Below are 22,482 nucleotides of genomic sequence, written 5' to 3' on the forward strand. Positions count from 1 at the left end.
GGCTGCTGTGAGGACCAGGAACAGTCAGTGCTTACAGGCACTGCCTACAAGAAACATCAAGGAGGTATGAAACTAGCACTATGGAACCCTTGCAATATAATGACAACATCCCAGCCTCACAAGCTTTATTTCACTGCCAGCTCTGCCCATTCAGCTCATTCCACCTCTTCCCACTGGCTCAGGTAGCTGATGGTGGGTTCTCACAGCAGGATCTTTGCCACAGCTCCAGCCCAGCCCCACCATGAGCTCCACCTCTACAGCTGCTCTCCATGCTAACCCCACAGTCATTCCAGCTCCAGCCTCACAAGCTTTACTTCACTGCCACCTCAGTTTGCACTCCATCTCCCCACTGCTGTCAGGTGAAGCTGCTCTAGGTCCTTGGCAGCCTCTTCATTTTATCTCCAGCCCTTCAGTCCCCACCCTGGCCCTGCCCCACAGGGGTTTCACCCCCAGCCATGCCATGTTTATGTCTTGCCAGCTGAGCTGCCTCAGCCCCAGCTCCTCAGCTTCCCTCTGCCTCCGGCTAAAAGCTGCTCCTGGTTCTCACTGCAGCCCAGGGCTGTTAACAAGGACACAAACCAGTCACTGACATTGCCACTTCAGTATCTCCATGGGCTGTCACACCCATCCCAAACGGGCTCTGCTAATGAGACCTGATCCCAAACACACACACCTTTCCATCTCACCCCAGCCAGCAACAGGGGCAAGGAACAGCCACGGTGCTCCCCTTGGGATGCCTTTTGCAGCTGCAGTGTGCCTGGATCTCTGGGCTTTGTGGTTTTCAGAAGCCTAACCCTGGGTGCCACTGGAGGCTGGTGCAGAGCCTCTGTGGGGAGAGTTGCCCTTGAATGAGGGGCTTGCGGGATACGGCCCAGTAGAGCTTGAAGTAATATTAAAAATATAAGCAATAAAGTTGTTTTCCTCTGTGATTATGTTGCTTTTATGTTCCACTAATGTTTTGCAACAGAGTATTTTTACTGTATTTTTTTTTTAATTCTTTTACTAGATGAGTAGTGTTTATGAAATAAAGGTTGTAGGACTGGGGCCACAGGGAACGTAAGGGCTTGGCACTGGAGGCAGATCCAAACCCACATGGAGCTGAAATAAATGTCACAGGGAAGGAGATGGAGCTGCCCAGGGGCTTCCAGCCCAGCCAGAGGTGGATTCTCAGGGGCGTTCCTGGGGCTCAGAACCAGCCCAAGGGCACATTTTGGGATGGGAAACCTTGGGGAGCACAGTGGCTGTTCCTTGCCCCTGTTGCCATCTGGGGTGAGATGGAAAGGTGTGTGTGTTTGGGATCAGGTCTCATTAGCAGAGCCCGTTTGGGATGGGTGTGACAGCCCATGGAGATACTGAAGTGGCAATGTCAGTGACTGGTTTGTGTCCTTGTTAACAGCCCTGGGCTGCAGTGAGAACCAGGAGCAGCTTTTAGCCGGAGGCAGAGGGAAGCTGAGGAGCTGGGGCTGAGGCAGCTCAGCTGGCAAGACATAAACATGGCATGGCTGGGGGTGAAACCCCTGTGGGGCAGGGCCAGGGTGGGGACTGAAGGGCTGGAGATAAAATGAAGAGGCTGCCAAGGACCTAGAGCAGCTTCACCTGACAGCAGTGGGGAGATGGAGAGCTGGAGTGGAAACTGAGGTGGCAGTGAAGTAAAGCTTGTGAGTCTGGAGCTGAAATAACTGCTGGCTTGGGATGGGAGAGCAGCTGTAGTGGTGGAGTTAATGGTGGGGCTGGGCTGGGCTGGGCTGGCAAAGAAAGGCGAAGGGTGCAGGTAAGGCAAGGGAACACAAAGCAAGGGAAGAATATGCGAGGTAAGGCAAGGGAGCTATCACACCTTAGCTACTCGTACCTTCCCTTGCCTGTCCCACCTCTCCCTTGCCTTTCCCTCCCCATCCTTGCCTCCCTCTCCCTCGCCTTGTCTTTCTCTCCCATCCCTCGCCGTTCCCATCCCTGGTTGATGCCGCCACCTCGCGGCCGCGTTCCCCCTCCCCGGGCTCGCAGGAGGGAGGAAGGAAAGGAGGGAGGGGGGGTTTCGTGTGTCCTTCAGGGAAATTAATCCCGGGGCCCTTCCCTCGCTCCAGGGCTGTCCCCCTGCTCCTCCTTCCCCCTGCGACCAGTCTGCCTGGAAGATAACTCCAAACCCCACCTCAAACCCTGCAGGGTAGTGCTGCCTTGTCTTTTTAGAATTTTTTCTGCTGATTGTGGTTAAGGTGGTTGGGGGATAAAGCCTGCTCTGTACACATTCAGCCTCTGTCACAGCTGTAGACAGGGGCAAAGCACAGCCTCTTCTGTGATTTTTGTTTTAGGGATTGTCTTCCTTTAACTCAGTGATAGCAAGCCACCGGTCTGGGACTGATCCCTTACTCCTCATGTCATTTATGCTTTAGGACAAAGCAGGATGGAACCTGTTATCAAAATTCTCCAATGTGAAGGATAAGCGATCCAGGTTCAAAATGCTGTTGTTGAGCAAAATCAGGCATGACTGGACACACAGCTCTGAAAATTTTCAGTGAATCTTGCTTAGTTTTCAGATTTCTCGGGCTTTTCTTTATTCAAACTGCTTAAATTAGAAAGGGTAGAGTAAACATGTAGGATTTAAGTTGAATCTCTGCTGGAAACCACCTCATGCTTTATTAATAAATTGCCCCATGAAATTAAGTGAATAATAGATGAACATATCTCTGGTGGGACACAAGAACCTGGCAAGGTGACAGGCAGGAATTTCTGAAGCTGTGATGGGCTCTGAGCTCAAGGTGCTGAACACACAGATGTGAGGTGTAGAAAACCTTGTGAAGGAGCAAGTTCTGGGGGTTCCTTGCACTGTGGTGTCTCTTTACAAACCAGGCTGGCTCTGGTTTGCTGCTGAGGGCGCAGGAGGAGTCAGGTTTGGAAAGCAGCAAGTCTGTGGTGGGGCACTGCTCCGGGAGGGCCTGCAGGCTGGGCAGGAGAGCACTGAGTAAACTGGGGACACCAGGAGATGCAGCACAGTCATGGATGGAAACCAGTCCAGAGGAGGTGACACATCCATCGAGGAGGCTAAAGGCTGCAGGGTTCATTCAAGGATTTCAGGTACGATGTTGTAAGGTTAAATGGTTCACAATAACTGAGACCTCTTTTCCAGGTTTTTTTTTTCTTTTCCCCATTAGTTGCCATCTGTGTAGCTCATCTTGCTGCCTTTCCAAAGGAATTTCTGTTTCTGTCAAGACTTCCAACAGGAGCTTCTCCTCAGCCCAGACAAATCCCATCCAATTCTTGGATTACACCACTCACATCAAAAAGTTCTCATGGTTTTGTTCTGCACTGGATCAAAGCAAAGGCAGCTACTGCGAGAACGCTCCTTATAAGCTGTGAATATTATTATCAGCTCAGAGAGTGGAATTTTGTTGTGCTCTTGTGGGAGTTTTCATGTTCTTCCCTCAGCTGTGCAAATGAATCACAGTGTGCGTGTAATGTACAGGCATCAGCTTTTTATTATGATTTAAATTCTGGGCTACTTACTCAATCAGGAATTGGAAACACATGGCTTTAGTTTGTAAGGATTTCTTACTCATGAAATGGTAAAACTGTAGTGGCAGCTTCCAGGGACTTTCAGTCCAAATTTCAGCGTGAGTTCTAAAGGAATTGGGGTAAAAGAGCAAATAGTCCTGCGGTGAACCTTGCAGTACAGAAATTTGTGATACTTCTTAATCATCTTCAGAGTACTTTGTGGATGTAACTCATCCCCTGAGGTCCAATCTCCTCTAGGAAATTTGCTCAATAATAATGTTGAGGGGAAGGAATGAACCTATTTGTAAACTTAGACCGGTTATACTAAAATGAGGATTAAATGGAGGAAGAAAACTGGGGAGAATATATAAAACTATGGTACAGATGAAATTTTGTAATGCATTTTGAAATGGTGCTTGTTCAAAAATGGGACTACATTTACTGAAATACAAATAAAAGCCACATAATGGCAAAATAAAGGTATTATAGTCCTCAAATCAGAAAAAAATCAAGTCAAATTAACCCAGCTGTTTAGGATTTACCCAAGAGGAAATTGAGGCTCAGCAAAGTATGGAGAGAAGCTTGTTTTTCCAAAACCATTTCTTGTTGAGAATTTCTTTCTGTCCTGCTTTTTATTTTCCTACAGCACCGAGAAATGTATTATTTTCTGTGTTCTAAACTTTGTTATCCCCATGAAGTGATACCAATTCCTTTACTAGGACAGAGAGAAAAGAATGAGTGCTGTGCAGTCTAATAAGGAATGTAACTTTTTTTTTCTTCACGGTGCACATTAATCTGTTGCTTTCCCTACCGAAAAAAAAAAAAAAAAAAAATCCAAACAAACCCTGCAACTCTTGCCAAACAGCCTGGCCTTATCTCCTTCTTTAAGAGTTCATTCACAGTTCCAGGCACGGCCACAGCTGATGGTTTGTGTGTCAGGAGCACACGAGCCTCTGCACTTTTGGTCAGCTCAGAGCTTTCCCTGGGACATCCCTGGAAGAGTTATCCCAACACACACACGCCCCTAGAGATGTGATCGTGGTACAGCCCAGAGAATTCCTCGTTGAGAAGCCGAGGGATCGCTGTTTGCAGGAGCTGCTTTGGAGTTGGATGTGCCCCGGCAGCAGGGTCTGGCCCCAGCCAGGTGAGTGCCTGACCGGTGTTTACTGATTAACACCTTTGTCACCAGGAATGAAAGCTCGGTGTGAACACAGGCAGAAAATGCCTTGGATTACTTCAGTTTGTTTAATATATAGTTCTTTCAGAAAGTCTGCGCCAACTCCGAGCCAAATTTATTGCAGGATTTATTACCAAAGCGTGGGTGCTCTCCTTTCTTCTGGGATAACCAGTTCTACTCTTCTCTCTACAGGCATCCTTTACAGTTATTCCAAAGAAAGGGGCCAGGCTGAGAAAGTGTGGTTTGATCTCTGCTCATATAATTCCATTTGCCACCCTGTCTCTGATCTTCCAAAATATTGTCAGTTCTCTCCGTGGATTCTTTCACTGTGAAATTCAAAGGTTGTATTTTTGTGGGTTTTTTTTTTTCCTACTTTATTTCGTTGTTCTTGTGAAGGAGAGATTTTTGCACTGTATCTAAAGTAATTGATAAGTGGATATATAAAATAATGGAGTGGCCTGATAAGGAGTTACTGATTAATTTGCAATCTCTTTTTACCCTCTTTATTTAAACTAACTTTTATGAAAAGGCAGAATGGAGAGGTACTGGAATTCTGAAGAAAGCTGTTTCCAATGGTTTCAGCACAAAACCTTGGCTTGAATGAATTAAGTGACAATGCCGTTTACATTTTCTTCAGAGCTTTTTATAGATCACTTGATTGGATTAATGTTAATTGTAACCGTTGCCATCTACTGTACTAAATGACTTTTAAAAAAAATCTAACTGGAATTGTACCTCTCTGATGTTAACTGAAAATGTGTCTGATTTTGAGGCTATACTGGAAGCCACTGAAGGACAAGGTTTCGTAAAACATGAGGACACCTGTGCTCTTTGGAAAATCCTGAAAGGAGCCATGGGTTTTGTCTCTGCTTGCAGTGATCTTTAAGAATTCCAGGATTTTGTTGGAGGTTTCACCTGGAAGTCAGGTGGAGGCACAAGTCTGCTCTGCTGCTAATGCCATTGCTTTTTAAATCTTTGCCCTTGCCTGAGGGGAGAGAGAGCAGTTCAAGTGTTTCAGCTGCTGTGGATAAACTCCCATGGGAAAGGCAAGGAGGGGAGAGAGGGAGTCCAGCCAGAGTTTATCCCCTCTGAGTGTGTTCTGCCAGGACTTTGAGTGGCTTTGACCATGAAGTCAGCGTTGTACTGCTGAACAAGCACAGGTGTACATTGATATCACTCCGTTCTCAAGCTGAAAGGATCCCATGCCCCCCTGACCATCAGCCAGCCCTACAAATTTGGGGTGTTTCTGCTCCTGCCAGGTGCAGCTGTTCCCTCTTGGGCACAGTCACCTGCAAGGGCAGCTTTCCTCAGCAGCTCTTTGCTTCTGTACTCCCATCCTGAAGGGTCAGAATGAGTTTGCACTTGATCTCACTGAGAACTGGAGAGATGGAGAGAGACAACAAGCTGTGAAAATCAGTTCTTGGCAGAGCTCCTGCTCCACTCCTGGGCTTACCAAATGTCAGCTTGGTCCTGACCCAGCACCCACCCTCTGCAGGGCAATCTGAATTCTGACTCTCAGAATTCTGAAGTACCACACTGTTCACAGGGGTTCTTGGATGAGGGAAGAGATGAGGATCTGACTCCATGTTTCAGAAGGCTTGATTTATTATTTTATGATATATATTATATTAAAACTATACAAAAAGAATAGAAGAAAGGATTTCATCAGAAGGCTAGCTAAGCTAGGAATAGCAAGGAACGATAACAAAGGCTTGTGGCTCAGCTCTCTGTCCAAGCCAGCTGACTGTGATTGGCCATTAATTACAAACAACCACATGAGCCAATCACAGATGCACCTGTTGCATTCCACAGCAGCAGATAACCATTGTTTACATTTTGTTCCTGATGGCCCCTCAGCTTCTCAGGAGGAAAAATCCTAAAGAAAGGATTTTTCATGAAAAGATGTCTGCGACACCACACAACCTCTCCTATCCCAGTGAGATGTGAAAGAAGAACCTGGTTAAGCACTGTGCTGTTGCAGTACAAGTGTTGTAATTAATTTTATTGTGGAAAAACTTTGGTTTGGAGCCTGTTGATTCTGCCAGGCCGTGATGCTGTCTGTGAAAGCAAACAGCTTATGGGCTGTCCAGTTGCTCTCCCCCACATTCCTGCTCAGAAGTGATAGGATATGGGCTGGGATACTCCCAGATGAAAATATGCAGTTTTCTTTCTCGATTTTAAGTGTGGCAAAACTGCACAGCAGTACAAGGTTGGCATGGTCCTGCTTCTGCAAGAAGGCAAATGCTTTTGTCTCCTTCCCATAGCTAATTCTTGAGCTGAGCTAACAGAGAAACCTTTATATGCATATAAAATCCTGAGTTACAGAGGCTATAGTCAAACTAAACTTATTTTGTTGGAAACCCCAAATACTGGATGAAAGAGGAGCTAATGCTGCACAATCCTGGCATCCCCAGAGCACACAATAAACTTGGTGTGTCACCCTGTCAGGGAGAGCACTGCCATCCAAACCTACTGAGAACCCTGGATCACAGTCATTTATACTGGACAGGGGGCTATTAAATTATCCTGTGCAGCAAATTTGATCAACATTGAATATATTCTTACTAATGCAATTGCACATCCACACAACACGGATCTAACACTGACTTTATACATTTTTATTGGCTTATGCAGGGAAAGAGAGGAGATCCAGTCCAGCAGAAAGCCTCTCAGTGAATGTCTTGGGCTGTTTAAAGAATTTGAATGAGTAAATTTCTCCAGAAACGATGCTTCTACTGCAGCAGTAGCAGTGGAATAGCCAAGATCATGAAACCACAGTGTTTATGAAGTGGAAGATTTTCAACTGCTTTAAGTTCCCCTGCACTTAATACAGATTTGCAAAGTCACTGTGTTGTAAGGACCTGTGATCACTCTGCACAGCAAGCAAGAGCAATAACCTTTTCCAGCTGGAGATCTGGAAGTTCCTTTAATTAGTTTAACAGAAACCCAGTTCAGACTAATTTAAAGCTTTTGGCTGCAGGGCTGCTTTTTGGAGGCATTCACTGGTTTGATTGTTCTGAAGAAAACTCTGGAGACAGACATGTTTGGGAAAATACAGAACTGTGTTTGCAAACAGTGAAATACTTGAGTCCCTGTTTTGCTCTCGTAGTCCAAACAGTGGCTTTGAGGTTTGGTGAGGAGTCAGTGTTGAAGGAGCAGAGTTTGGGGCTGGGGTGTTTTTGTGTGCTGTCAAGACAGGCACACAAACTGTATTGCAGACATCTTTTCATGAAAATCCTTTCCTTAGGATTTTTCCTCCTGAGAAGCTGAGAGGCCTCAGGGACAAAATGTAAACAATGGTTATCTGCTGCTGTGGAATGCAACAGGTGCATCTGTGATTGGTCTCATGTGGTTGTTTCTAATTAATGGACAATCACAGTCAGCTGGCTTGGACAGAGAGTCTGAGAGCTGCCTTTGTTATCATTCTTTCTGATTCTCTTCTTAGCTTAGCTAGCCTTCTGAGGAGAACCTTTTCTTCTATTCTTTTAGTATAGTTTTAATGTAATATATATCATAAAATAATAAATCAAGCCTTCTGAAACCTGGAGTCAGATCTCTGTCTCTTCTGTGATGGTGATCACAAGGGTTCTTGGATGAGGGAAGAGATGAGAATGTTGACTCTATGTTTCAGAAGGCTTGATTTATTATTTTATGATATATGTATATTACATTATAACTATACTAAAGAATAGAAAGAAGAGTTTCTTCTCAGAAGGCTAAGCTAAGATAGAATAGAAAAGAATGATAACAAAAGGCAGCTCTCTCAGACTCTCTCGGAGATAGCTCGGCCTTGATTGGCCATTAATTACAAACATCTAAGATGGGCCAATCAAAAATCTACCTGTTGCATTCCACAGCAGCAGATATCTATCGTTTACATTTTGTTTCTGAGGCCTCAGCTTCTCAGAAGAGAAAAAATCTTAAGAAAAGATTTTCACAAAAAGATGTCTTCGACACTCTTCCTTCAACACAAGACCCCTGTGAACACCATCACACGATTGCAGGTACAAAAGAGAAACCTGAGAACCAGGTGTGGCTGTTAGTCCTGCTAAGGTGACAACTTGGTACTTGCAAATGGACAATAATCCTCAAACTGGGTTCATACAATAACAGAATGCTTTGGGTTGGAAAGCTCATCTCATCCCACCGCCCTGGGCAGGGATATCTTCCAGGCTGCTCAAAGTCCAGTCCAGCCTGGCCTTGAACACTTCCTGGAATGGGGAGTCCACAGCTTCCCTGGGCAACCTGTGCCAGTTCTCAGGAAAGAATTTCTTCCTGGTATCCTAATCTAAACCTCCCCTCTTTCAATTTAAAACCACTTCCCTTTGTCCTATCACTCTCTGCCCATGTGAATAGTTGCTCTCCCTCATTTTTTCCAAACTCCCTTTAGGAACTGAAAGGCTGCTCTAAGGTTTCCCTGGAGCCTTCTCTTCTGCAGGCTGAGGCACCCCAGCTCTCTCAGCCTGGGAGGCTGCCCCAGAACATGGAATATGCTGTGTGCATCATTCCTGGCATCCCTCCATGGCCTTCCCAGGCAGGGGCTCCTGAACCAGCAGGAATGTGGGCCTGAACTCAGGATTCTCAGGAAGAAGCAGTTTCATTTTCAATGTTTTGTCCAACTGTGACCTTAAATCCTGCCTGGAAATGCACTTTGCCCGTTTAGTCCTGGTGCTGTGCATGGTAATTCCTTGGAGTCCTGCAGCTGGAACAGCAAAGTGGGGTGTGTGATAGAATTTATGTATTACAACACATCAAGCCTCCTCCTTGCAGAGGAGTTTCATCTGGCACCGAGGGCCCTCTGCAGCTGCTTGGATTTGGGGCTGAAACTGCTGGGTTTGGTTAGGAACAACCCAGCCCTGCTGTTCCTGAGCCCCTTGGGCCAGGATGGGAGTGGGGGGGATGGCTGGGCTGAGCAGCTGCAATAACTGCTCTGCCTGGGTTTTACCCTGCATGTCACTTGGTCACACAGAGTAACCAAACTGGGATGAGAGCAGGTGAATTCTGTTCAGGTTTGTGTGTTTATTGCATGAATTCAAGGATAAGGAGGGTGTAGTTCTCCCTCACACGCCTGTCTGGACAGTCAGTGCTGTTTGTTTGGATCTCCTGTGCAGCAGCTGGGGGAGAGAAAGGTTAAGACAGGGAAATGTGAGTGTAAAGAAACACTGTTGGGAAGTTTAACACTTGAGGCTTACCTTAATGCTTTGGTGAATATCTGGAATTCAAGTGAATGTCCCTTTAATTTATGGCTGCTGCTAAGGCCAGGAGCTGCTATTTGCCCAGTGCTGAATGGGATTTAGCTGTGCTCTGGCTGGCTCTGGCAGAGGAATCATCTCTGAGAATAATAAACTGTAAGTAAAACTGAGATTGTTCTGTGGTCAGGCTGAAGAGGGGACTCTGCACCAGCTCCACTTCACTCTTCTGCTGAATCCCTTTTCTTAATCAAAATGGGAAATACTCTGGAAAAACAGAGAGGCAGAGAAGGACTTAAAAGCTGTGAGGTTGAAAGCTCAGTAATGTGAGACCTACCATACTTCTGCTGATACCCCAGGGGATTGGGTGACCTGCAGAGCTCTTCAGCATTTTTTCCCCTTCTTTTCTCCTCTGTCCCTTCTCTCTGCAGAACGACAGTGTCTCTGGGCTGGGGTACAGTATTTTTAGGGCTGTGTTTCTTAGTCCACTGTGCACAGCTGATCTGTGTCACATGGCAGAGCAGCTGCCAAGCCCTGCAGTGTTTCCTCAGCACTACAAGGTTGGAGTGCCAGGTGAGCCAGGGTAAAGCTGTGGGTGTGGAGCAGGGGATGCTCTGCTGCCCGGTGCCCCAGCTGCAGGAAGGAGGAAGGAGTGTGTGCTTCTTAGTTTGGAGCTTCAGTCATCAACTGAGGGTCAAAAAATGGGAGCTACTTCAAAAATAACCCTTGGAATGGGAGCCAGGTCTGCCTCAGGCCATGTCCTGGTAGGTGAACACTCCAGGAGAGGTGGACTCAGCTGTGCTCCTCCATCCTCAGCACTCAAACCACCAGGCTGTCGTATAGAAACTGCACTGACATTCTTGATGGAGGGCTTTCCAACAAGAAAGAGATCTTTTTATTGAGTATAAAATGGGCAGCTCTGTGTTCCTGTGAAAGTGGGTGGGTTCCTCCAGATGGTGATGAGACTTCAGTTCAGTGCCTCCTGGGTGGGAGTGAAGCATTCAGCAGCCAGGATGAGCAGCCCTGGGAGCCTGAGCCCCTAAAACACACTGCAGATATCACAGGGAGCCTGGAGAGGGGCAGGAGAAGGGACTGGCAGGAGAAGCCTCCTCCTTGTTGGTGTTTCTCTTGCTGTGCACTGCCTGTGCAGCCCAGGGCGAGGCAGTGCTTTATCTCCACCTTCTGTGCATTGCCATAGAGCATTCCAGGCTGTTTTGTGTCGCAGACAACTTTTATAAAAAATCCTTTCCTTAGGATTTTTCCTCCTGAGAAGCTGAGAGGCCTCAGGAACAAAATGTAAACATTATGGCTTTCTGTGTGAGCCACAAACCTTTGTTATTCATTCCTTTCTATTCTTAGCTTAGCTAGCCTTCTGAGATGAAGCCTTTTCTTCTATTCTTTTAGTATAGTTTTAATGTAATATGTATAATCAAATAATAAATCAAGCCTTCTGAAATATGGAGTCAGATCCTCATCTCTTCCTTCAACATAAGACCCCTGTGAACACCGTCACAGTTGTGGAATGGAGTGTTAATCCTGGAAGGACTCACGTTCCTGTCTGGCAGATAGGTGGAGAGAAAGGGCTGGGGAATGAGGTCATGAAAGACCTGTCTCAATGAATTAGGCAGTGACAGAAACCTCATCACCCAGGGGCTATTTTAAAAGCAAATAGGCTCGGTTTAGAATGTTAGATAGCTCATGGGGAATTTTTAATGATTGAGAATGCCAGTTATCATGAAATAATCTATATCCCACCCAAATTAGTCAGACTATCTTGTTGTGGTCCCTGAGGTACCTCTGTAAGATTGACGAGTTGTTCTACACTTGAATTTGAAGAACTGGTTTGTGGGGAGAAGTATGACCATGTTCACAGGGGTTCTTGGATGAGGGAAGAGATGAAGATCTGACTTCATGTTTCAGAAGGCTTGATTTATTATTTTATGATATATATTACATTAAAACTATGCTAAAAGAATAGAAAAAAAGGTTCTCCTCAGAAGGTTAGCTAAGAATAGAATCAGAAAGAATGAATAACAAAGGCTTCTGTTTCAGACAGAGTCTAAGCTAGCTAACTGTGATTGGCCATTAATTAGAAACAACCACATGAGCCAATCACAGATGCACCTGTTGCATTCCACAGCAGCAGATAACCATTGTTTACATTTTGTTCCTGAGGTCTCTCAGCTTCTCAGGAGGAAAAATCCTAAGGAAAGGATTTTTCATGAAAAGATGTCTGTGACAGGGAAGCAAATCTATTTACCCTGTCTTGGGTGGCCACCTGCCAAGTGAAAAGCCTTGAGAGTTTTTATTGAGGGAGATAAGTAAGCAGAAAGCAATAGCATCCCAAAATGGCTTTGGTGGGGAGGGATCTTAAAGCTCATCCAGTCCCACTCCTGCCTTGGGCAGGGCCACCTTCTACCATCCCAGGTTGCTCCAAGCTCCATCCAGCCTGGCCTGGGACATTCCCAGGGATGGGGCATCCACAAACAGCTTTCACTCACAAGAACAAAGACCACGATAAATTTGACGTTTCCGAGTGTTCCTCATTACTCTTCTGTATTTCTCTCGCTGTGCTCACTTGCACAACTGCAAAAGCTTGGTTTAGTTTCCTGCAGATTTGTTGAATCTCATCCAATTTGTGCTGCAGGTGGCTCAAGGGGCACCAGCTGAGCTCCCTGCAGCTGGACACAGTAGGTGGCTGCCAGGACCATGTGGTGCCATGCTCCAGAGCAGGATGTTGGTTAATTCAGCCTGCATTTGTCTTTATTGCTGTAGGCAAGGAAGGGGAGATACATCTCTAACTCCAACCTGTGTCCAGAAGGAAGAGGAAAGGAACTGACACAAAGGACCTTTCCAAACAGGGTAAGCTCAGATGCTCTCACCTCTCTCTCTCTTGAAGTAGAGATAGCATCCCTCATGTCCTCCAAATTTCAAACTATCCTGAGTGATTTCTGTAATTGATTCGTCATTTGTAAAATGTTTTAAAGCAATTTATTTGAGTTCTGCGGGCGCGACCATAAACCTGCCAAGTCTGATAATCAGGATTCTGGGAATTATGGTTTGAAACACATTGTTTGGGTTTTTTATTGTTGTTGTGTTTTTTTAAGATACTTTTAGTTCTCGTCAATTATTTGCAAATATTTTCTACTTCTGGGAAATCTGTTCTCTGAAAAGTAACATAAAGTTCAAAGACAATAGTACAAGCCAAAGTATTGTCACTTAAATTAAGATGGAGAAATGTGGAAATCTGGTTTTGGTTTTTTTAGGCACAAGATTTGCAGTAGATAATTTGAGCTTTAGAGACCAGAAGAAGAATGTAGGACAGAAAGATGGCCCAGCCCTTCACACATGGTGCAGACTGAGAGCCAAGCCTTCCTCTGCTACCTTTCCAATCAATTAGACAAAGCAAAATGTTGTTTTTGTGCCTGGCCTGGTCTCTTTCCTGATAAGAATACTGTTCAGACAAAAATATGATCCTGATCTATAAGATCTTCTTCGGTTTATACTTTCCTAGTCTTTAACCTAATCTAATTTATAATCTGGGGGTTTTTGTTTTATTGTAAATAAATCAGTGACCTCATTTAGAACAAGTCACATGCTCTCTTGTTCAAGACCAGAGAGTGGTATCAGCTATGGACTTTCAAGAGCCTTCATGGTATTGTCCAATGTTGATCTTATTTAGACAGAGGATGTCCTCATCAGTGCAGCTCTTCCGAGATCAGAGGTACCACGAGCTGAAGGGGCAGTGCCTCCAGCAGGGGATCCTCTTTGAGGACCCTGAGTTTCCAGCCTCGGATGAATCCCTGTACTACGACTCAACAGCAGCAGGGAATGTGGAATGGAAGCGGCCAAAGGTAATGGATGGGTGTGTTTGCACTCCTGCTGCTGGTGGCCCCTCCAGCAGAGACACTTCCACCAAGAGGGGTCTGAGCAAAACTTGGTGTCTTGGTTTGGAAAGACAGGAGTCTGCTAAGGAAGGCAGGAGCCTCCCCTGAAATGGAAAATGTAAAACCTCTCTACCCCTCCAAATTGCTATAAATTTTAAATTAAGGGGCTCTCAGGCAAAAATATGGGAGCAGGAAATAACAGTTCTTTAATAGGGAAAGGAAAAAAAGAAAAGGATAAAATAAACAATGCAGTACACTAGAACAACACTGCCAGAGTCAGAACCCAACCTGACACCCTGTGGGTCAGGCTGTTGGCAGCAGTCCCATTGGAATTGTGGCTCAGCCCTCCTGCAGTGTCAGGGGTGGTTCTGCTGGAGCAGGGATCCTGTAGAGAAGGATGGATTCTTCCTCTGAAGATCCAGGGGAAGGAGAGGCAGCTGCTGTTCCTCTGGGGAATCCAGTGGAGAAGCTGTGCTGGTGTTCCAGAGTCTCCAGATTATATCCAGGTAGGAATGCTTGGCTCCTCCTCCTGGGCTCACATCTCCCAATGGGATGTTATAGCTCTTATCAGTCATGCAGTGACATTCAATAGCTGTTATCAGCAGATGTCCCCTCCCAGGGAGGAGTGATTGTGGAAGAGATAAGGCAAACTGCCCACTTGACAAAGATAATCTGCCATACAGATGGTAATAGAAAACATCTTGCATTGCAATCTGGAACACTTTGTTCTGTTTTGAATTGCCACCCTCTCCCTCAGCTGTTTCAGTTTGGTTCTGGTGAAGCCTTAGCAGCAAGTTCTACACAGAGAGAGTGGGAAGTTCTCCTTTATTGGTTAATGCCAGCTCTGGTGTCTGCATGGCTGTGCTGAATTCACAGTGGATTTTGTCTCTGACTTGTATAGAACCTCAGTTACCCACCAGTGATTTTCTGTGCCAAATGATCAGCTATTATCTGTAAGCAACCAAGAATGCTTGTGTCTGTTTGCCACTTTTACTGGCATCTTAACAGGAAAACAAATATGTCATTTGCTTTGAATTGTAACTAATGTAGTAAGCATTTCAAATCATTAATACCACCTATATCTGTGGTCTGTTAGTTGGTTTACTCTGAGGTTTTATGCTTTACATGTATTTTTAAATCGGTTCACAGCCGTAGGCAAACAATTGAGAAGAACACAAACCCATTCACAGTCTGACTTTCCATCAGTGTCATCTGTTCTCTTACTGTGACAAGTGTAATGGAGAGGACAGTGGAAGCCTCCAGCCAGATGCATGCAGTATTTTTGCCCTTAAGCGTGATGAATCACTCCTTTACTTCACCCATGCCCACTTTTGGGATTGGAGTTAATCTTCTGGTAGCACAGACTTGGGTGTCTTTCCATAGAAAACACGATGCCAATGTGATGTCCTTCACATGCATCTGGGGCTGTTCTGTGTCCTCTGTGGCAGGGGACAGCAGATGAGGCTGAGCAGGGCTGGACTCTCTTTGCCAGGATGCCCTGAGGCTGCTTCTCTTTCTTGCTTCTCTTCTTCTTTCCTGGTGGTGCTCATTCCTCACAGCAGCTTCTCTACTGGAATTGTAGTGAGCAGTTCAAGGGTTGCTTCCCTGCTTCTCATTCCAGTTTTCCAAGTAAGACATGAGACTGAAGAATGGGGAGAAGAAATCTGGGAAAGAAAAAGAAGACATTCCAAAGTCTGTGGGTTTATTTTTATTTCTGAGCACCTTCCTGTTTATTGGAGTCTTTCATCCCCTCCTACTGTGCAACCATTCACAGTGAGGTCAGGGAGAGTGTTTGTTCTTCATAAAAGATGTGAAGCAAGAGCTAAACTCTATCAAGGATGCCATTTTGGGCCATTCTTGTGTGTATGAGATTGTTCAAGGTGGTGGTCAGTGATTGAAGTCTAATTGTAGATCAGTGATTAGCTTTGCATTTAATTATTACCCATTAAACATGATTTTAATGTAGGAAACCTCGCATATGAATTAATGTTCTATTTTCATAAATTTTATTATCATTTATCATAAAACCATCATAGATTGACCTGACACTCCTGAGATGTTGACCCATATCCCACCAATCCCTGGCGAAGTTCAGAGGGTGAATTCTGGTGTTGATGCCAACAACACAGAACCATAGAATCTTCTAGGTTGAAAAAGCCTTCTGAGTCCAACACTTACCCTGACACAACTGAGTCCATTACTAAGCTATGTCCCTAGCACCAGGTCTCCAAAAAACCACTTCAGTTCCAGTGCTTGACAACCCTTTTGGAAAATAAATTCCTCCTTGTATCTAATCTAAGCCTCTCCTGGTGTGTGAATCCTTTGCTGGTGTTTCAGAACGTTGAGCTCTGCTAATACCCCAGTTCCTCTGGGATAAACCTGTGAAATAACTGAGTTGAGCATGACCATTTCAAAGGTGCAGCATCTTCCAGAGCCCTTCAGCTCATGCAGGAAACCTCCTGGGGAGACTGTCTGTGGAGAAAACCTGCTGATTTGTTGGGAAAAGGGTAAGAAACATTGCCTCTGGTTAGTGGACATTCTTTCTGCTCACTGATATTAGCATCATCCTGCTCTTTTCCTGTGATTTCCCTGGAAAAAATCTTCTTTTCCCTGGAAAAAATTTCCTTCAGCTCTGCCAGGCTGAAGTGGGGCTGGGGGTAGCTGTCCCCTGCCAAGAGGGGAGTCCTTGGCCACCTGTCCTGGTTAACACTGCCTCTGTGTGGTGGTCCTGCTCAGCATGGCCTGAAAATACCCAGGAATTCCTGTCGCTGCTGAATGGATGCTTTGTCGTATTTTTAACCAAACCTCGGGTTTGTGTGAACTTTTTCACTGACCCTGCAGAAAGGATGGAATCTCAAGGACATCTTTGTCAGTGTTAAACAAACAGCAGTGATCCCCCAAGCGGGGCAGGCAGGCATGTGAGGAAGGAGTGGGTAAGCTTTCTTCAGAGATAAACAGGGTTCTTTAGTTATTCACAAAGGAAAATAGTCTGATCCTACAGAATGAGACTTTTATCATGTGCTTCCCTGGTTTCCCCGCTTGACCCTGTGTTTTTTAAGCCCTGATTCTGCTTTCCTCTGCATCTTTTCTTTATGAGAGGGCTGTGATTGCATCCCGATGTTCTGGGAAGACAGAGCTGGTCTGTGTCCAGGAAAACAGCACAGAAAGGCACCGTGAGACAAGGCTGCTGATCTGCTTCCCCAGAAACCCCTCCCATGTCCCAGCCCACTGATTAAATTCCCTTTAACTCCAAAGGTCAGCTACCTGGCTGAAGGTGGGGAGCTGCCTCTGTACAGCCCAGTGCCCTTTTTCCAGGAAACACTGCATGCCATGGGCCCCATTCTCCACTCTTCTCATCAGTTTTCCAGACTTTTCAGGGGTGGTTATCACCATGCAAGTGAAAAGTCCAGGACATAAGGCAGTACTGTGTTCTGGAATGATACAGTGATAGGAATAGATGGAACAAGTGTCTCCCCACTTCCCAGACTGGGAGGTGTGAGATGAGTAGGTTGATTTATCCAGGACTGAGGTGCCAGAGAATTCAGGGGTTCTGACTTCTGCAGCACCAGCTTTTGTTTGCTTCTAACTGGTGGAAAATGATCCATTGTCTCAGGAGCTGAAACATCTTCATATTTACAAGTCCTGATTGAAACCCTAAACCCTCCTTGTTACCTGTTTAAGATTTTGCTCTCATTTGGAAGGCAGAGGAAGCTTGGGGCAAATCCCTGTGTAGGCATTTAGTCTGGGTGAGCTTTATAGATTTTGCATTAATATTCTTTATTCCACAGTGCCAGGATTTGTGGTCTCGGTGTCCTCCAGAATATTCAACAGTAACCCAGTTGTCATAGATTTCATGGAAAGAGGGTCATGAAAGATTTGGCTGTCAGGTTGAATGTCCCTCAGATGTAATGCTCTTCATCATTTAATTCCTGTCTCCTCTGTAGCTGTGTCACTGCAGTCTGACCCTGTTTTCCAGTTTGAACAAGACCAGAGACATCTGCTTATGTTTGGGACTCATGAGGAGCCCAGTGGTGCCTGCAGGAGAGGGAGGTGTCCTGGCTCTGTGTCAGGCTTTGAGCAGTTGCATGACCACTGCAAGAGGAGTGACAGCTCCTCACAGCCTGGGATATCTGCCAGGATGGGGCCTGGGGGGAATCCAGAGCTGGAGGAGAGTGGATATTAAAGGGGAATGCCATCAGCTGGCATGGCAGTGATGTGCACTCCTCTCCGGGCAGCTGCACTGCTGCCTTCTGTGTGACTGTCTTGGTTTGGAAAGACAGGAGCCTGCTAAGGAAGGCAGGAGCCTCCCCTGAAATGGAGAATATAAACCCTCCTCACCCCTCCCAATTTTAAATTAAGGGGCTCTCGGGCAAAAATATGGGAGCAGGAAATCGCAGTTCTTTAATAGTATAATAATAGAATTATTATTTTCCTGAAAAAATTACTTATTCTGCAAAGGCTACAAGCGGAAGTTTAGGCTTCTGTTTCCCTGCCTATCCCAGAATTGTGCACATTTCTCTGCTGTTGGTGGTTATTGACTCTTGTTCAAGTGTAGGCAAACATAAGTTGCAAAGCTCTGTGTGCTGACATTCATGTTTGCACTGGGAATAATGGCACATGTGGCATTTGGGAGGTGAGGAAATGCGTTTCAAAAGGTGCTGAACTTCTGCTGAGCTTTGAGGGAGCTCACAATCCTTTCGTGTGCCTCAAGCACAGCTGGGGACACAAAGGTGGTTTCAGGTTGGAGGCTGTGTGAGCCAGTGTCTGGTGGTTTGCTGGTTTGGTGAGCTTCTCTGGGACCTGTTTGTAGCAGAAAAGGGCTGCGAAAGACTCAGCTTTGTACTACGATAAAATCAATCCTGAACTGGTTTATTTTCCTTGTGTTTCTGTCACATCCTAGATCTCAACACCATGGATATTGTCCTCCTCAGATAGTCCAGCATCTTCATATCTTTATGTAAATAGAATATTAATTAATATGGGTGACTTTCAGACATTCACTCCATGAGTGCAGCTGTACTGGAGGATTTTAGGAGTTCCTAGAGGACACTGGTGATCCTTTCAATGGGCACTTTGTGTGCTGTCATTAGTTGTGAGTGCACTAGCAGGGAGGCTGTTTGCCATTGTTGCAAATAGTTTTCCTTGCCATTAAAAGCAGATTTAGCTTGTGATCTTCAGCTACAGCTCATTATCTGTGGAAAAGTTTAAAGTCAGATATTTCTTTGTTAACTGCATGTGTGTGTGTGTATAAAGAGAATGATTGCAGTGCACCTTAATTTTTATAGAAGGGCTTAAGACTTGCAGACTGAAAAGTGGTATAAAAGCCTTGTAGACTCAAAAGTGGTATAAAAGTCATAGGCAAAGTAGGTTCTGACCTAAGTTTAAACCCTTCATCTTAAAGAAATAGGAAAGCTATTAAGAGCTAAGCTCTGGGAAGCAGTCTGCCCTGGAAGATAATCACAGATTGATGGGGAGGTTTCTGTGCACATTAATCATGGTTTTTAGGTTAAAATTGTGGAGGCAGGGACCGTGTACTCCTCCAAACATGGTGCAGTGTGACAGTGTTCACAAGGGTTCTTGGATGAGGGAAGAGATGAGGATCTGACTCCATGTTTCAGAAGGCTTGATTTATTTTATGATATATATTACATTAAAACTATACTAAAAGAATAGAAGAAAAGGTTTCATCAGAAGGCTAGCTAAGAATAGAATAGCAAGGAATGATAACAAAGGTTTGTGGCTCAGACAGAGAGTCTGAGCCAGCTGGGTTGTGATTGGCCATTAATTACAAACATCCAACATGAGACCAATCACAGATGCACCTGTTGCATTCCACAGCAGCAGACAATCAATGTTTATGTTTTGTCCCTGAGGCCTCTCGGCTTCTCAGGAGGAGAAATCCTAAAGAAAAGATTTTTCATGAAAAGATGTCTGCAACAGTGCAGTCCTCTGTTAGTGTAGAGGGCATGGGTGAGGGGACAACAACAGGCAGATGGAAAACCACGAGAAGAAATTAATTCCTGAATGACGGTGAAGCATCTTTTCTTTCCTCACTGAGGACAAACCATGTACCCCAAAGCTCCTGCAAACGGGGTCTGGCACTGCTGCAGCTTGAGGGGAGCTGTTCCAGCACCCTGGGTGCCCGGAGCTGTCGAGCTGAGCTGCAGCCATCTGTCCCTGCCATGCAGGTGTCGCTCTGCAGAGCGGGAGGAGTGTCACGATCCGTCCTAGTGAATTGATGATGTGACGGTTTGTAGGGGTGATCTCAGGGTGCAAAGAACCAACACAGCACAGGGGATTTGCAGCAACAATCAACAAGTGCAATTGTATTGAAATAACCACAACAGAAATGCGTTGGTGAGGGGAACCGGGGGAAAAAAGGAGAAAATAAGGAAAAGAGGGAGGAAGAGGAGGGGTGGGCTATAGCTACCAAACGTGGTGCTGCGTTATCCTTCGGGATCCAGCTGATGAAGTTCACCAGGCCACGTCCGGGGAGATCTCAGAGGCACAGTTCATCTGGACCCCAGTTATACTGTTTTTCACTGGGGGAAGGGGGAATTAATTTCACAACCGAAACAAACGTCTTCGGGAGGAAAGAATGGATTTGGTCAGGGGTACACAAAGTCGAGCCAGGCTGCAAGCGAGAACCATTGTTTTCATGGCTCAATGCTTGTACCTGTACTTGCTCTGGGCAGATTTCCCCCCCCCCTCCCTGCACATCTCCCCCAAGATGGGGGTTTCAGTCGCAGTCTCTGGAAGAAGGTGAGGGGGCCTTCTCACACAGGGGTTTCTTGTCTCGGTCCCTTGATGAAGAGGCCTACATCTCTACTTGTCTGTCATGATGGTTGAGGACGGGCAAGAGGGGTCTTCTCTTGGAGGAGGGACCACCCCACAGCTCAAACCAGCCAGGCCGGGAGGTGGGGAGGATTCCTGGGCTATTGTGCAAAAAGGGCAGGGTGCCCCTGCGAGTTCAGTGTGGTGTATAACAAACAACACCTGTGGAAACAGTGAGCTAAGAATGAGGCACATTATTTCCCCACCACACTAGTTCAGCAGACAGCAGTCTTTAATTTTTTGATGGTCTCTCTCCATGAGAATCGTGAGGCAAAAATGAAGCATATTTCAGTCAGACTCTCACAAGGAGCTGCTTACCAAGGGCTGGAAGGACAGACAGACGGCTCCCGGGCAGGAAGGCGTTAACCCTATCCCATCCCAGCTGCGGGAGGTTGGCACGGCTCCCGAGGATGCAAGTGGCAGCACAAAAGCATCCTCTCCGCGCCCGTTGCCCTGGCAACTGCGCATTCAGAGGGCGGGATTGGCAGCGGGATCCTGCAGGAGATGATGCAGCTGCAATTAAGTCGAATTGTCTTCACGTTGTCTGAATTAATTCTGAGCTGGGAGGGAAGGGGATGGGTTGGTGGGGGTAGGACAATGAGCTGCCACCCCTCTGAGATGCCGGCTGGGCAGGGCTTCACCGTGCTCTGGGCTTCTCTAAGGGTAAATTAGTGCTGGCACTTGGCTTCTGAACCTTGGGGGCTTTTTTGTTGGAGCGACTAAAAATCAGCCTCGGGAGCTTTATTTGTTTAATGAGGGTGGGTTTGGTGGAGTGAGTGATCTTCTGTGCAGCTATTGCTGTTCTTGCATCCTGGTGATGCACAGACTGGCAATGCAGGGATCACCAAGGTCTGAGGGAATTGGGCTCCTAGGAGGAGGTGTCCAAAAGCAGAGGGCAAGGTCTTTCAAATCCAGGTCAAAACAAGTCTTACCCTTCCTGTATGGCTGCAATTCTGGGTCAGCTGGGTTCAGAATCTGCTTTCTTCTTTTATTTGGTGAAATCAGTTGATTTGGGTCATTTTCATCAGCAGCTGGAAATGTAATGTCATTTTCAAGAGAAGTGTGCCCACCTGGTTTTGCCCTGGAGTGCTGAGACAGAGGAGGTCAACTGTGATTTGGTGCATCGGAATTCACTGAAATTCAAAACTTTCTAAAGCACTTAGCAGCCAGGATTTTGAAATCTAAATGTAATTTAAATAAGAGTTCTAATAACTCAAATACATATAGGATGCACTGATCTACAGAGATCAAAAAAGTAACTGGAACCCCTTGGAACTGGAATTTTCATTTTACCAACCAAGAATGGAAGTTCTCTTAGAGCACATCATGATATAATAACATTGGCATTATTTGTGCTACCTTAATACTATCCTGGAATAATTCTGAAGTTAAGAACAGTCCCAGCTGTTCCAAGGAATTGATCTTTTTGAGGAGCACACACATTTTGTAAGAATGGAAGGGAGAAATAGTGGGGTTTCTGTGGGGGAAAAATACTCAGTTAAAATACTTTTTGGCTTTAATTTTAATGTTGCAACTTTTCCCCAAATGTGCTAATAAAGCTGAAATATTCATTGACTTTTTTTTTTTCTTGGAGGCAAGGAAACATTTTTCAGCCCTGAAGGGCTTTCCCTTGTTGGTGATTTAAGGTATTTAGAACAGCATGTTCTGATGGTGTCCAGCCAAACAATTCACTGAAAACATTGTGGGCTTTGTTTTATTTTTGCCCTTCTCCCATTATTATTTTCTCCTAAAATTTTGAGGTTGAGTTGTTTTATTTTTTTTCACTGAACATGTTCTGAAGAGAAAATGTGGCACCTACTAGCACCCTGGTAGGTGAAGGTAGGGAGCTCCAGGAAGCTTTTTCCTACAGACCATTGCCCTTTCTTGGCTGAGAAGTAGCAAAGGTGTA

The 22,482-nt window shown here is 45.6% G+C and overlaps 1 protein-coding gene across 1 annotated transcript in view; it reads left to right on the forward strand.

Annotated features, from left to right (window-relative positions):
* Positions 1-3,023: 3,023 nt before the first annotated feature.
* CAPN6 (calpain 6) overlaps positions 3,024-22,482 on the forward strand; it is a 56,833-nt gene continuing 37,374 nt past the window's right edge. The window contains exons 1-3 of the mRNA XM_054289762.1: positions 3,024-3,069; positions 11,905-11,909; positions 13,539-13,706. Coding sequence (XP_054145737.1) covers positions 13,542-13,706 — 165 coding nt within the window. The 5' untranslated portion in view covers positions 3,024-3,069; positions 11,905-11,909; positions 13,539-13,541. The remainder of the gene's footprint in view (positions 3,070-11,904; positions 11,910-13,538; positions 13,707-22,482) is intronic.

Source organism: Melozone crissalis, unplaced genomic scaffold, assembly GCF_028551555.1.
Source record: "Melozone crissalis strain CALT ecotype California unplaced genomic scaffold, PUWL_Pcris_2 ptg000068l_1, whole genome shotgun sequence".
Classification (NCBI taxonomy): Eukaryota; Metazoa; Chordata; class Aves; order Passeriformes; family Passerellidae; genus Melozone; species Melozone crissalis.